This window comes from Cydia amplana, chromosome Z (genome assembly GCF_948474715.1).
Source record: "Cydia amplana chromosome Z, ilCydAmpl1.1, whole genome shotgun sequence".
Classification (NCBI taxonomy): domain Eukaryota; kingdom Metazoa; phylum Arthropoda; class Insecta; order Lepidoptera; family Tortricidae; genus Cydia; species Cydia amplana.
Genome location: NC_086096.1, coordinates 29,777,310 through 29,794,359, shown reverse-complemented (window position 1 = coordinate 29,794,359; position 17,050 = coordinate 29,777,310). Strand labels below are relative to the sequence as shown.

General features: G+C 37.2%; 2 protein-coding genes across 2 annotated transcripts; one reads left to right on the top strand and one right to left on the bottom strand.

Moving 5' to 3' along the window:
- Nucleotides 1–3,813: 3,813 nt before the first annotated feature.
- LOC134661512 (cell death-inducing p53-target protein 1 homolog) lies at nucleotides 3,814–5,600 on the top strand (the record flags this gene model as incomplete). Its single annotated transcript, XM_063517630.1, has 2 exons — nucleotides 3,814–4,019; nucleotides 5,486–5,600. Coding segments are annotated over 2 exons (321 nt in total), but the record flags the coding sequence as incomplete, so codon positions are not given.
- A 4,656-nt stretch (nucleotides 5,601–10,256) lies between these two features.
- On the bottom strand, nucleotides 10,257–16,324 carry LOC134661510 (lipopolysaccharide-induced tumor necrosis factor-alpha factor homolog). Its single transcript, XM_063517628.1, has 3 exons — nucleotides 16,098–16,324; nucleotides 11,041–11,347; nucleotides 10,257–10,413 (listed from the first exon to the last, which is right to left on the bottom strand). The coding sequence occupies exons 1-3, from the start codon at nucleotides 16,108–16,110 to the stop codon at nucleotides 10,308–10,310; spliced, it is 426 nt and encodes a 141-aa protein (XP_063373698.1). The 5' UTR covers nucleotides 16,111–16,324; the 3' UTR covers nucleotides 10,257–10,307.
- Between the last annotated feature and the right edge of the window lie 726 nt (nucleotides 16,325–17,050).

Here is a 17,050-nt window from a genome sequence, read left to right as displayed (position 1 = left end):
GTTAATTTTCATATTTACATTCTACTAGATAGCGATGCTAAATGTGCGGTTTACTCATAATATAAACTTATATGTTAATATAAACTATATATGTTATCACATTTTGGCACTATTATGCTAGATTGGTCCTCACGTTCTAGAAATCTATTGTAAATAGGTGTAAGAAGTTAAATGGAATCAGAATGTTGAATTAATCACACCAAACTGAAACAAAACCAGTCACAAATTGTCATAACCACAACGTCCACAACCATCAGTGTTGCCAGATGAAATCTGCAAAATTCAGTAGAAAAAAAATCGTTTTAGCAGTAGATAGGGGAAAAAAGCAGTAGATTTAAAAAGTGATGTCTGCAATAGGTAAAATTGAAAACAAAAAATGCTCTGACCTGACGGCCTACCGCGAACCACGTTCGACGTGTTGCCTCTCTGTCTCACTTGTAAATTCGTACGTAAGTGTGACAGGGAGGTAACACGTCGAACGTGATTTGCGGTAGACCCTCAGACACCAACCTCCCATAGAAAATTTGTTTTATTTTTCCTTTTTCTGCTGACAAACTGGGCGTGATTGAGTAATTGAGTATAGCTGGCAAATCAAATTGTCAGTAACAGTAAAATGAAGAGTATCATTCTGTCTCTTACTTCTGTTATTATAATTAATAAATGAGCACAAGTTTTTTTTCTACTCATCATTCGCTTGCCCTTATCCCATTCATTTGGGGTCGGCGCAGCATGTTTTTTTCTTCCATACCTCTCTCTCGCTCGTCATCGTCATTTCATCATTCACTTGCGTTCGTTTCATATCATCTCTCACACAGTCCAGCCACCTTTTCCTCGGTATTCCTCTCCCGTTAATTCCCTCCACATTCATTCGTAATACCTTTCTCGTCACATGACTCAGTCCATCCGAATGCATATTCAAAGCATATTACGAAAACCTACCTTGTCTATTTCTTCCTGTGGCACACAGTATGCTAAAAATTCTTTCTTTATGCGTACTTGTAATATGTATAATGAATCGCTTAATGATATAGACATTTTTGTTCATAGTTTGTCCGTTTTCAAGAACAAAGTTCGGCATATTTTGTTTACGAGTAATTGAAAAATTGTTTCAAGTAAATATTTTGCATTGTTTTCTTACTTTATTTGCGTGTTGTACTCACAACTATACCTACGGGTAATTTATAATTAAGTAACCTATTTACTTTTCATTGTAATAGTCAACTTAGTAACGTATGAAACTTTAGGCCTATTTTTAGTCATTTTTGTAAGACTTATTTGTAAAAGGCTGTTTGTTTTCTAAATAAATAAAAAAAAAAGAAAATTGGCCCATTGATATTTTATTTATCGCTGCGTCTTACGTAGGCGAACAACTCGCGAACGTGATTAAAATTACCCCAATATTATCAAATATTGGGGTAATTTTTAACTATATGGGATCCCCGGGTTTGTGACGTCATCTATGTCTATCCCTTACGGGGGCACGCGGTAGGCCACATCTATAGAAATACTACCATCTATGTAAGAAGATGATCCAATCCAAGATGACACCAACGAGCACAGATAGCCAAATTCAAAATGACATTTAGGCCTCGTACGCACGAGTCTGTCGCTGTCTACGAAAATCACTCTACACCCGCGTTCGCGGCTTCGCGCCGCGGATCGCGCACGAGTGTGGGGGGGCGTACTATTTTAAGCCATAACAGACTATCATCGACGTGTGTAAGGTGGTCGCCGTACGTGCGTTAAGGACACAGATATAAGTTAGAGCGAGAAAGAGATATTTTAACTGCACGAAGATCGCGGTGCGGTACGATAGTCTGTTAGGGCTTATAAGCGGCAAAAAGATATCTCTCTCTCGCTCTTACTTATGGGTGCGGCGCACCGTTACTGTGCCGTTACCTTAGTGCGGTGCGGTCATCAGGCTATCGTATCGGAAAATCTGAAAAGATATTAAGAGCTATAGCTGGTCAACCAAATCTTATCAGTAGAAAAAGGCACGAAATTCAAATTTTCTATGGGACGATATCCCTTCGCGCCTACATTTTTAAAATTTGCCGCCTTTTTCTACTGACAAGATCTGCTTGACCATCTATAACTTTGTTAGGATAGAAGTTACTACTACATATACTTGGTCAACCAGATCTTGACAGTAGAAAAAGGCGGCAAATATGAAAAATGTAGGCGCGAAGGGATATCGTCCCATAGAAAATTTGAATTTCGCGCCTTTTTTTACTGACAACATTAGGTTGACCAGCTATAGTAGTTAGACAAAACAATTGACACGCATTTAGGAGATGCAACGGATAGTCGTTTGGCCGGAAACCGGACGTTCGGCCCGACCATCGGCTGAATATTTGGCCGGGGGAAGTACCTACTTTTCGGTTTTTAGGGGCGCATTGTGAAGGCTGAAGGCTTTGACCTGTTTCGTAGTGGAATTTCGCGCAGACTCATTTCTAGGTTCGAAATGAGTGCGCATGCAAGTAAGTGGAATGTGGTGGAATGATAATGTTGTTTTCAAATATTATGGTGTTTTAAAATATTAAACGAGTACGATTATGACCGTGACGGACGGAAGCGAAATTACTATCCGGTATCAGGCCGGATATTAAAAAGAGGGCCGGATAGGATAGGCCGTATACCGGATAGTAACCGAATATCCGGTGCATCTCTATTTAGGAGGTATTACCTTTAACAATCACACTAAATACAGTGGGTAGCATTTTTGCACCTTTTCTAAGGTTGTACTTAAAGTAATAATAGGTATACATATAAGGTAAATTACCCAATGATTGAGTACAGGAAAAATCAAGTCCATTAGCAAAGGCTGCGACAACATTTTTGACTTAACATAAGGTTAAGGTCTAGCTAGGTAATTTAATATAAGGATTAATGTACCTATGCATAAACTACAAAAAATCATGATTAGTCATTAGTTAGCCCATTTCTCGTAAGTACCTAGCTACGTATTGTTTATGAAGGCAAAGTAGCCAATTATCACCGACAGTTCTAAGTACTTGCCTATGTACGAGTAGATAGATAGGATTATATAGGTACCTACGTTAACACACTATGGATGACCTACTATACTGCAGGTATCAATACGCTGTGTTATCTATTCCATTCGATATCCGTTGGATAATCAGCACTCCATTTTTATCTTACAAAAGAGAGAAACAACACGTAAAAACATTTCACTTATTATACCTAAACGCAATGTTTTAAATTACTGAAATAAATGAATAAAGTGAGTTGTGGCGCAGTGAATTTTTCAATTTCTGGCAGCTTAAAGAGGACAGTTTTACCAGAAAAGTAAGTAATACCTTATCACTATCAGTACTATGACTACATAGTATAAAACAAAGTCGCTTCCCGCTTAGATCTTTAAAACTACGCAACGGATTTTGATGCGGTTTTTATTAGATAGAGTGATGCAAGAGGAAGGTCGCTTGTTCCTGAAAATTCTGATCTTGCTTGATTAGTCTTCGCAAGTCTCCTATTCCTGCGTCATTAGGAGGTACCTACTTTTGTTATTCTCGAAGACAGCGGTTCTCAAACTTTTTGGCGACGGAACCCTTTTGGAAAACAAAATATTTGACGGAGCCCCAAATTAACAAAATCGTTCGTCAAATTAACTGTGGACCAGAGATATAATAACATTTGTTAAAAAATACACAGAAAACAAAATACAAAGCGTAAGACTACGTAAAACATGCGGTCTTATCGCTAAAAAGCGATCTCTTCCAGACAATCTACACAATACATATAAGCCCAATTAAAACCTTATGAATTCCATAACATTGTAGTAACCTATGAACTATATATTCAGTGGAGTCGAGCAGCTACAAGCAGATCGCGCAGAGCTCGAACGCGGTCTTCATCGACATGGATTTGCTGCAGGTGGGCTCGGAGCCGGTGGGCGTCCGGTGCCCGCACTGCCAGGAGGACATCATGACGCATGCCACCTACCGTAACAACACCACCACGCATCTCGTCGCCGTTATACTGGGGATATTCTTTTGGTTAGTCAACATGTCCACATATATTTTTTTCTAAATTCCTCGATGGAACTTAGATGGCTGACAAAAATTTAACTTTTAGTATATCCCCGATTAGAAAAATCAATTGGAGATAATTTTGTGGGTCGTGAGGTGGCGATTTAAAGTTAAAAGTACCTATCTCTATTAGAAATAAGATTTCCGTCGAGTTTTTTCCAAACTGTTGCAAAATGGACAGAAAAAAGTCTGCAATACTTTTACATAACGCTGCACGCTGCCCGGAGTAAAACCAGGTAGACCTTGAACTCGCTCCATGTTTTCAGCGCCACGTGACATTCTTGGTTCATTGGGTTCTGAACCCATTTCTTCATTTTCATAGCTTGAGCAGGCGGGGTTAGACACTTTGTGCGTTTTTGAGTATATTTTAAACAGTAAGTACCAAATTTTATCCCGCTAAAAAATCATAGTTCAAGGTTTAAGTAATATTCGCGTGCACAAAATGCTAATTGATCTCTGGGAAATGCAATAGTCTCTAAATCCCCAATGGGTATTACTCTTTCTTTTTAACTTCTTCTTAAACTTAACGACTTCCAAATCTCAAAAGGAGGAGGTTATCAAATATCAATTCGGTATTATGTTTGATTTTTATTTATTTTTTATTTAATATTTGTTATTCCATATGTTATTTGTTATATGTTTCTAGACCGAAATCTTTTTTGTTTATGCATATGCATAGGTACAAATTGGTCCCGTTTTTGTCAAAACTCAGTTCTGATGATGAGATCCATGAGGAATCGAGAGAACTCCTCAAATCTTAAAGGCATACATATAGTGATTTTGTGTTTTTATCAACAAATCAAGCATATACATTTAAAGAAGTAACATTTGATGAAGTGGAACTGCTGACGATGATCAGAACGGAACTCTTAAAGAACGCATAGCTCACGTTTGGCGATTTGTCCTCTTCCTATCTTATCTAATCTAATACCTTTAAACGAGCAATTCTTGTTTATTTATTTATTTATATATATATATATATATATATATATATATATATATATATATATATATATATATATATATATATATTTCGGGGATCTCGAAAACGGCTCTAACGATTTCGATGAAATTTGCTATACGGGGGTTTTTGGGGGCGAAAAATCGATCTAGCTAGGTCTTATCTCTGGGAAAACGCGCATTTTCGGGTTTTTATATGTTTTCCGAGCGAAGCTCGGTCACCCAGATATTATTTGTTAAGCAAGTTAGGTTTTTTAGCTAAATTTATGTCAAGCTCGAGGTCTCATCAAGGGATCCAAGAGGAATCGAGGCAACTCCTAAATCACAAAGGCATACGTAAGTACTCTAAATAGTCTATTATGATGGCAACATTCTAATAATTTTAATTTTAATTGTAGAGCATTAGGCAATAGACCTAATGTTTCATAAATATATTTATGATAATATGTTAAAACAATATTTCCCGTTTACAGGTGGTTATGTTGCTGCGTGGTCCCATATGTAACGAAGAGGTGGAAGGACGTACACCACAGCTGCCCCAGCTGCCGAAAATACTTAGGGGTGTATACTCGGAAATCAATATTATAAAAAAAGTAAAAAAAGCGGCCAAGTGCGAGTCGGACTCGCCCATGAAGGGTTCCGTATTTAGGCGATTTAAGACGTATAAAAAAAAAACTACTTACTAGATCTCGTTCAAACCAATTTTCGGTGGAAGTTTACATGGTAATGTACATCATATATTTTTTTTAGTTTTATCATTCTCTTATTTTAGAAGTTACAGGGGGGGGGGGACCACACATTTTACCACTTTGGAAGTGTCTCTCGCGCAAACTATTCAGTTTAGAAAAAAATGATATTAGAAACCTCAATATCATTTTTGAAGACCTATCCATAGATACCCCACACGTATGAGTTTGATGAAAATAAAAAATTTGAGTTTCAGTTCGAAGTATGGGGAACCCCAAAAATTTATTGTTTTTTTTCTATTTTTGTGTGAAAATCTTAATGCGGTTCACAGAATACATCTACTTACCAAGTTTCAACAGTATAGTTCTTATAGTTTCGGAGAAAAGTGGCTGTGACATACGGACGGACAGACAGACGGACAGACGGACAGACGGACAGACAGACAGACATGACGAATCTATAAGGGTTCCGTTTTTTGCCATTTGGCTACGGAACCCTAAAAATATAGTATTACTATATCGAATAAGTTTAATATTCGAATAATCTATACTTACCTAAAAAGTGAGTGTTACTGTATCTAAAAAGTAATACCTACCTACTGCAAGGTACTGAAAAACTAGGTGAATGTAATCGCAATCCACCATACAAATAAGAGTAGGTACACAAATTACTCCTTTTCCTAAAAATAAGGCTTTGTGCGTTTCTGTTCGACATTGACGACTGAAATAAGTAATAAGACTAACAAGCATAACGTAAAAAATCTTTATTTTCGTATTAAAGATCATCCTCCTCATGAGGAAATAACTCAAAACTTCTTTGATATAATTCAACTTTCTCATCAGTTTTTTTTAAGAATAAAGAGAGGCTTCGTGGTCTTTGTCTGTGTGGTTTGTGTTGTGTGGCAAAAATTATATTAATCGTGCCGGCAAAATACATAATTGGAGAAAATAAGTACTTATATGTATTTTTCATCTGCAGTTTTTTAAATCTAAATATAAAATAAACCTTTTTGGTCAGATAAAGGTGACATTCGGATGATGACTGCATCAGCATTAGGTACTGTTGGAATTTTTTAGCATTTTAGATAAAATATCCGTAAATGCTTCGAAATATATAAAATATCTGTAAACTCCAGTTAAATAAAATACCACAATTTTGTAAAACATACATTTTTTATTCAATAACTATTTCTTTATATGTACATCAAGATTTTATCGTAAATGAATTATAAGCTGTACAAATTCCCTTTTCCCACATTGTCAGGACAGGTAGATACATATACACTCACAGGTTCAAACTACCTACTTTCGAAGTCTGGCGAAACTGGAGTCCGGAAGTGTTTGCGGTTTTGAATTACAATGTTACCATTCAGGGTACCTACCGCCAACATCGAAACGATAACGATTTTAAGTTTTTTTTCTATGTTTGCGATTGGCCCTCAGGTAATCTTATTATTTCTTTAATAAACACGAAACGTGAGATCGCAAGAATATAATTTATATAATTATAATTGTTTCAATTTTATATAAACTCAATATACCTGTATAAAAAGATTATACATATACCTAAACTTTTGAATATAAAACGTAATTATTTGGTAAAATGGATATACTTACTGGCAATGATAATATCACAGTATTCATCTTTATAAGTGTAATTGAGACTTGTTATTTCTTTAAAGTTTATATCACAACAAATACTTATACCTACATATACGACGTACGATAAGAGCGTGCCCGATTAAAATAAGTCGGTGTATTATAAAATCTTACGAGTAGTGTTTAAACATGTGATGAATGACAACGTGAACAAGCATGACTGTGATGTTTATTTTGATATCCACAAAATGTCCTAAGAAAGTGCCTTATAGTATCCGGTCGGTCCGGCAGTATCTGGATATTGGGCATTTTGATGTCAATCATAAAACTGTTTTATGCCAGAACTTCCTTCCAAACATGAGGCAAACATTTAACACTGGCGCTACTATATAGGTACTTATTGTCAGGGCCGGATTAAGCATGTCGGGGCCCCTAGGCAGTGCAATGCTCGGGGCCCCCTTACAGTTAGCTCTGCAGTAAGTTTGCGGTTTTAATTTCAACCTTCAGGTGTCGGTTGAGCCGATCCGAACATGCCAAACGATGTCTTTTTCGCTCTTGCGTGGACATAAAGGTTTTTTATATTAGTTTTTGCCGATTCCTCCTTGCGTCCAGTGTGGGGAGAGCTCTTTTTTTCTCAATAAGTAGTTAAATATTTTGCGAGGCTGAACAGTGATTGTCCGACCATACGAGCCACATGATTAAAATTAACCTAATAATAAATAATTTACATGTGTTTAAATGATTATTCATTAACCAGTCGAACTAGCATGTAAGTACTGGGTAAATCGGAAAAGCAATAAAAATCGCGAGCGCAGCGAGCGCGAAATTTTTTGTGAAAAAATTGTGAAAGCGTGTTAAAAAAGCCTAAAAATCCGAAGTTACCCAGTGAGGCGAGCTTTCATGCAAGGTCAAAGCCGTACTTCAGGATAAGCTCAGCTAGATCACAGACGCCAACCAATGTCCATTGTATTAAAAAGCGAGACCGCAGGCCGAGCTTGGCGCAGCGAGGCCAAAGGCTAAGCTGAAGAAGAGATTTGGTAGGCGAACCAAAAATTGAGGTAAAAAGTGAGGCTGAAGGTCGAGCTCAGCAATCTCCACATACTTAACAAGCCCGAAGCGTACTTATAACCAGCGAGGTGAGCTTTCATGCGAGGCAAAAGGCTAAGCTTCTGAAATCAATGTTTATATTTGTTAAAAAGCGACGCCGAAGGTCGAACTGTAAGAAAGCAGGGCTCTGATACGAACCAATCATCAAATGTTACTCAACAATAATATATGTGTCATACAAGAGTTACTCGGAGGGCCGAAGATTCATTAATGAGGTTTTAGGCCCTCGGGAGCCTGAAATTCGAGCTCGATTTACAGACTTTAAAAGCTATAAAATAACATAATTTACACAATCATTTGATGATTGTGTGTCTGAGAAACTGATATTGGACATTAGGTATAAGTAGGTACCATAAAAAATTATTTATGAATTTTGGCCATATGAAACACAAGTTTTTTTGGCGCGCGCGGGGCCGCCGGGGCCCCCTAGCCGAGGCGGGGCCCATAGGCAGTTGCCTACTCTGCCTTAGGGTTAATCCGGCCCTGCTTATTGTCATGCATGAGCCATATACGAGCAGTTTCTTTATTAGCCCAGATTTAAAGAATTTCCAGCGAAACAAAACAAAACCAAGATTTAATCAATTCAATTATAAAATTCACTTCACACTGTCGCAATCCATCTTGCAGTAATCGTCTGCTATAGCGCAAAATTAAGTAATATTTTTTTATGATATATTACGCGAAAGATTACTTTAAGAGTATTGCCAATTTCTTTGTTGAATAAAAACATGCCGGTCACGCTCTTGTCAAATACACTGTATTATAATTAATTTACTTAATTAGTAGGTATCTTAATGGTCGTGAATACGTATTATATTTTTCATTAAAATTTCTTGTTTTCATACAAAATATACGAAGAGAGCTTGTATTTACTTAGAATAGATCTTTTACCATTTAACATGCAAACATTGCAATATTCCATAAAAAGTGCATTTAATTATGAATAACTTAAATCGGTACGTGCATTAAGCACCTATCCTATAGATAATATAGACATTAATTCCAATAACTTAGGTCAATGATATAGACACCACGATACAAAACGTTATATAGGTAACTATCCTAGAGAACTGATTATACAAATGAGAAATGGATAAGTAACATTTTACATTTTTTTTTTTAGGTGTTTACATTCTACCAGCTTTATTAGTGCATACAAACTTAATATACATAAAAAAAACATAATTAAATATCTAACCTACAAAACTTAAAAACTAAATCTAAAAATAAATAAAACTAAACTTAAAATAAATAATTACAAATTATCCCCCTGCGGAATGGTGCCGTAGATACTGGCAGCATTTCCTCGCTGTATCGCAATACTTATTCTTTGTGCGAGGAAGCTGCCAGATCTACGGTCACCAGTGGCGTCAGCTATCCTTTTTGATAAGTCCTTAAAAAGGGCAGACGCGTTCGGACCCCACGGGCCAAGGGTCTCGACACCAAAAGATACGAAATCGTATTCGGTGCCGAGACCCCTATATTTGGTCTTTTTTAATTTTTCGGCCGCCTCTGCTGCCGCATTTTACATTGATTTTAAAGGTTACATTCGGATTGCGATTGCAGTAGCATTACTGCTGCAGCGTTGCTATCTACTACATTGCTGCTAGGTATATGTCGTATTTCCGGGGCGGGGCGTACGTAAGTTGCGATCAACAAATAATATTCTCTCTAAAATACCAAGCGAGTAGTTCTAAAGAAAAAACTAAATCTCATATCCAGAATTAAAAAAAGTAAATTGACAGTTGCGCATTATAAATTAAAGTTTATTTTTACTCGTACCGGATATACTTTTCCTAATTCTGAATATGATTTATAGGTCTATTATAGTTCCTGATACAACATTTGTTTGAAACACCCTTAAAAGATTCCGATATCATATTTGTTGGCTATAAGCAGCACTTCAGGAATGCTGGTAGGTTCCGATGAAGGCTTTGCATGCGGGGCAGTAGTGATTGGCAGATTTACAGGAGCGCATGCAGTACGGCACGAAGCAACCGCAGCAACATCTGACGAAAAAAATATATAGCTATAGGTAATATGCGCTAGAGTCTGTGCGGAAAGTATGGGGCCCAATACATTCCACAACTCTCTTTCCGCACAGACTCTATTTACCAATGGAAAACCAAGCTTACAGAAAGTTGAGAAAGTGCGTTTTTAGGGTTTCGTAGTCAACCAGGCACCCTAACAACGCGAATTACGCGAATTATCGATAAATTAACATACGTCCGAAGGGAGTGTTTTAAATTGACACGAGTTGCGAATTACCTACCTGCTCGCACATGTATAATAATAATAACATGTATGGATAAGCCCGTTTATTATCGTACAACGTTTTACAGTAATAGGTGCATATGGACTTTTAAATAAATAAATTAATGTAATTATACTAATTATACATTCGCATGTTCAGAATTTTACTTTTGCTCGATATGCAATATGTAGTTACACCACAATTATTTTATTCAAGTTCGCTTACAATCATCGCATTGTTTAAAATGCACAGTTGTTACCTATAGGTACCTACAACTATATAAGGTTACTTTTATGAATAATTGCTAACTCGATGATAACAACGGTATTGTGGCTCCAGCATAGCAAGACGATAAATAGTAAGAGTAACATATGTCACTTACCCGGCTAAAACACATAGCGCCGCAGATACTATATGAGTACGAGTATTAGGTACGAAGTCTACACGAGTCACAATGGACTTATGGCAAGTCGGGCAGGAAGCACCGGTGGGGCCGGGGCCTAGCTTGATGGGCCGGCCGGCGGGCGCTGCGGGCGCGGCGGGCGTCGTGATGACGGTGGTGCGCGGCGGTACTGCTGGCACTGCCAGCCCTGCCGGCGGCGGCGGGTTGTCGCCAAAATAAGACGGCGGTGGCGCCGGGCTCGGGGCAGTCGGCTCGTACGGAGGCGGGAGTCCCATCTTATTTTCCACTGAAATATACATTAAGAATTAAGTAGCTATTATTTACAACAAAAAAGATTGCTGAATTTAGTAGTTAGAGACGGGGTTTCACACAAGAATTCTAAGAGTCTATGGTCAGAAATAACTGACATAGCTAGGAGTAGTTAGGTATACAATAATGTAGGTACCGTCATACAGAACGGTTTTTTTAAAAAGGTAATAAGGGCAGCTACCAGACCCCGTGTTACTAAGCGGAAATGGTTTGAGGACACCTTCCCTCATTTGAATACAATCCTGTATTCATGAATACAGGACGGTTGACGCAACATTGCTTGGAATCAACATAAAGTAGACGTGCACTTTTGCAGCTAAATAAATGTTACATTCAGCGACAAAATACTTTTTTTTGCACACCTCACACAGTTTACAACACATGTACAGAAACATAAATAAAGACAATTGGATAGAGGCAGCAACAGGCGGTCTTATTGCTTAAGAGCGATCTCTTCCAGACAACCTTTGGTTAGTCGCTAATCGATTCCATTTATGTTCCAGATCAAAAGCTTGTCAGAGTTCAACCTTGGTTAGGGCACTAGAAATGCCAGAAATGATAGATTTGTAGTTAAATAAGTTGATTTTTTTGCTTGAAATTGAATGAATATAGGGAGACGTAGACTTGGACGAGGGTAATCTATGGAAAATAATGTAATTAAAATATTTGATATTTTTAGTGAATTTAATTATGATGTGGCCATACAATGTTATGGTTCGTAAGCGTAAAGTTTATATTACGCTTACGAACCATAACATTGTATGGCATATTCCGCATTTATTTTTATTTTAACTCTTCGCGTGCTATTATTGCTACAAATATCTGAACATTTCAGAGCATATTGGAGAAATCGTTTATTTTATCTTTCCACACTTACAACTATCTTTACAGGTGAATCTAAGACAATAGTGTAATATGAATAAAAAACATCTAAAGTATTTTAAGTTAATTAATCTATGATATTAAATATTTATTAACAAAAAGCTAAGTCATACAAATGTTCACTTGGTGGTAATCAGGGCATGACCACCAATGTACTTGCGTTATGCATCATGCATTATATGTAACATTATAAGAGTGAAAAAATCCGGCCAAGAGATGTCGGGTTATAAGCTGACCATAAGCAGACTTAGTAGGTGATTTTATTAAACACTGTATATTACATAATATACAATACAAAATTAAGTATCTTATACCTTTCGCGTGCTTAGGGTAGGTTGCACCAAACAGTGTGTCATCGTTAAAACATTCGCTAAATTTTATTGTAAAGGAAGTTTTTATGGTCGGTGCATATATCTAACCCTTAACTTTTCTTAACAGTAACAATAGCAGCGTCATAGGTATTATATAGGTTACAGTTTATTGTTTTTTTTTTTCGATTTTGTTGATATACTTGGTCAACCAGATCTTGACAGTAGAAAAAGGCGGCAAATTTGAAAAATGTAGGCGCGAAGGGATATCCTCCCATACAAAATTTGAATCTCGCGCCTTTTTTTACTGACAAGATTTGGTTGACCAGCTATAATTTATTCATGCAACAACAGATAAAATAACAATCTAAAATCTAAAATCTACAGTTAAAAATAAACTATAGCTGGTCAACCAAATCTTGTCAGTAAAAAAAGGCGCGAAATTCAAATTTTCTATGGGACGATATCCCTTCGCGCCTACATTTTTCAAATTTGCCGCCTTTTTCTACTGTCAAGATCTGGTTGACCAAGTATAAGTACCTACTTATAATAAAATTAAAAACAAAACTAATCTAAATTAAAAAAAGCGGCCAAGTGCGAGTCAGACTCGCCCATGAAGGGTTCCGTATTTAGGCGATTTATGACGTATAAAAAAAACTACTTACTAGATCTCGTTCAAACCAATTTTCGGTGGAAGTTTACATGGTAATGTACATCATATATTTTTTTTAGTTTTATCATTCTCTTATTTTAGAAGTTACAGGGGGGGACACACATTTTGGAAGTGTCTCTCGCGCAAACTATTCAGTTTAGAAAAAAATGATATTAGAAACCTCAATATCATTTTTGAAGACCTATCCATAGATACCCCACACGTATGGGTTTGATGAAAAAAAAATTTTTGAGTTTCAGTTCGAAGTATGGGGAACCCCAAAAATTTATTGTTTTTTTTCTATTTTTGTGTGAAAATCTTAATGCGGTTTACAGAATACATCTACTTACCAAGTTTCAACAGTATAGTTCTTATAGTTTCGGAGAAAAGTGGCTGTGACATACGGACGGACAGACAGACGGACAGACAGACAGACGGAGAGACAGACAGACAGACAGACAGACATGACGAATCTATAAGGGTTCCGTTTTTTGCCATTTGGCTACGGAACCCTAAAAACATCTAATAAAGGCCCCCGCGGCATTGTGCTAAAGATGCTGGCAGCATTCCCTCGCTGAATGGCAATACTTATGCGCTGCGAGAGAAAGCTGCCAGTTTATTGTTATTTCAATTCAATTGAAATTTCGAGTTCATTGCGTTTTTAGTTTTTAGATCTTGAAGTACGAAAAGCAAAAAAATGCCTTTGTTTATTGAATAATTAACATCGATAACTATGTTTGGACAAGTTACGAGTAATTATTTTATAAAAACCGACCCAAAAATTACATTTTACTTTTCGTTTTAAACTGTTCAAGACCCCATTTAGACTGTTCAAGACCTTGCATAGAATATTCGATACCAGGGATGTTGCGGATGCCGATTTTTTGACATCCGCGGATGCGGATGCGGATGCGGATTTTTAAAGGCTCACATCCGCGGATGCGGATGCGGATGCGGATGTCAAGATAGTATCATAAAAAACGTCAAATATTACATTTTAGTAATTTTTATTTCAAAAAATCGGCCAAGTGCGAGTCGGACTCGCGTTCCAAGGGTTCCGTACATTAAGTCCCACTCACGCTTGACTGCTCATTTCTAATAGGTTTTTTTGGTTAATGACTAAATTACCTAGCAGTGTAGCACTTACGCCAATGCTAAGACGTTCCTGTACCGACCTGTTCCACATCCGCATCCGCATTAAATCCGCATCGATTTTATGCGGATGCGGATGCGGATGCGGATGTTGAAAATCATGCGGATGTTCCGCGGTTGCGGATGCGGATGCGGATATTCGCAACATCCCTGTTCGATACCTACGTTTCTAACTACAGACTTACAGAGGGCCTACCGCGAACCACGATCGACGTGTTGCGTGTCTGTCGCACTTGTAAATTCGTACGTAAGTGTAACAGGGAGGCAATACGTCTAACGTGGTTCGCGGTAGGCCCTCAGAGTATCTATACAATCTACAATGATTTCAGTCGATCGACGAAATACCGCAATGTAACGAAAATCGCATGCAAGTTCTCGAACCGTCTTAATGTTAACAAAACAGTTTGTAGAACATGTGTGATCTCATCTCATCTTAGTTTAATGTTATCAGTTATCACTGTATCATATACGTCAATGACTGTATCAGTTTCATTACGAATTTGTTTCTACCTCCATTTTGTACTTCGCCCATATCGTTTTATTTCATAAATATCCTCAGTTTAGAATTAAAGTGTATTTGATATATAAACATATGATAATGGATTAAACACGATTATTGCAATTATTTTAAAATTATTTAGGTAAGTACCTATTTCAGTGTTGCCAACTCGGAATTTGAAAAAATGCCAGACTTATATCTAGATTATGCCAGAAAAGTGCTAAATAATTTAGAAAAGTGCTAAACAATATAGTGGTAACTATACTTGGTCAAGCAGATCTTGTCAGTCGAAAAAGGCGGCAAAGTTAAAAAAATGTAGGTGCAAAGGGATATCGGCCCATAGAAAATTTGAATTTCGCGCCTTTTTTTACTGACAAGATTTGCTTGACCAGCTATAAAAATGAGGATCTTCTACATAAATCAAACAATGCTGTTATATAATGAAATTTTTATAGAGTCAGACCAAGCTAACTTTGCACCGACTTGGTTAGCTAATGCCAAATTTCTTTGAAACTTGACTTTATAGTGGCTCTCAACACTTTGTAGCTGTTGATGCAGAGAAGGCAATCATTGTGACAAGAATGGCATATATTGGAAAATTTGGAAACAATTTAAAACAAGCCTTTGTGCTGTCAAATTTAATATGATGTGGCTAATGTAAAATAGGCACAACAAAAAATATAGTTACACTCTGGCTGGCACACCCACTTTGTAAGTAGAAAAGGCGCGAGATTCAATTTTCTTATGGGAATTCAACCTTTCGCCTCAACATTTCTTTATATATAAGTACCTACTCTCGTCTATTACCGCGGTAGTCTGTTACCGCTTAGAATTCCGCGTATGTATAAAATTTCCCTTAACACTTATGCCATGGATTACACTGCCAGGTTTCAAACTTGGCTTAGGGACACAATTCACTAATTATGCTAAAAATTATGCCAGATGCTAAATGGAAAATTTTGATGCCAAAGAGTGCGAAAATATGCCAGATCTGGCATCAATTATGCCAAGTTGGCAACACACAAACTTCTTTGTCTAAATACCTGCAATACCTGCCTAAGTGACCCCTCCTGCAAACAAATTTATATTTCGGGGGTCACATCTATATAACACACAAATTTAACAATTTGTTGTCTACGTGGTCTTTATTATGTACGTATGTACTTCATTTCACTAAGCAGGATACAAAATGAATTAAACTCTTAAAAATCACCGTTTACAGATTTTTACTTACTTGTTGCGTCCATCGTGATGAAATTTAACCTTGGTTCCGATTTCTTAACCGAATAATTGTTAATTAGATTTGTACAATACAATCAAGAGCTTTACACAATACTGGTATTTAACTTTGATGGTAGTGTTTGGTAACTTGCTGACAGTTTCGGGTTTAATAAGGTGAATATAATAGAGAGAGTATCAAAGATGAACGTTGTCTAGCGTTGTTTAGCGCGCTCTGTTAGAGAATGCAGTCGACCGCGCGTGGCGCGGCCGTGTGCGTGCGCGCACGTCATTGCAGCGAAATGAGAACGCTGCTGTTAGGACTTAGTAGCGCTCTCGAGTGCGAAAGAGACCAACGCAAATACGTTGCGTCACGTAACTTGTCTACGTCGCTAATATCAACTTATTCGTTTTGCGAAGGAATTAATATGGCACATTAATATTTTATGTGAGTCACTGTTCTATTCGGAGAGGTTATATTCTGTTCTACTCGCATTGCCCAATGCCGAAAAGACAATGATAATAAGTACAGTCATCCACGCTCAAGCAAGTACATACGATCAGCATCCATATTTTTGATTGGAGCAGATGGACGTTCCGTCTTACTATGACAGTATAATAGATAGGACATAGCTGACTCTAAACAAAAAAATGTTTTGTAATGTACAATTTGAGCTCTTTCAAACGATACTCCATTTGACCTAGTAACTAGATTTTGAAATTTTGCCCTTTCTACATTTGGGGCATTTTGCATAAGTACACTATTTAATAAAAAAAAATAACACTTCCAATGTGTCCGGGTTAGCGTTGTTAATAACTATTCCAAACAAATCGATAGCTCAAGTAGTACCTACCTACCTACCTAAATATTTCAAGAAAAAGCCCTACTATTCTTCGTTATAAAAAGTTATACACATGGACAGTGGCGTAACTAGGGGGGTGCTGGGGGGGGCACGTGCCCCGGGCGCC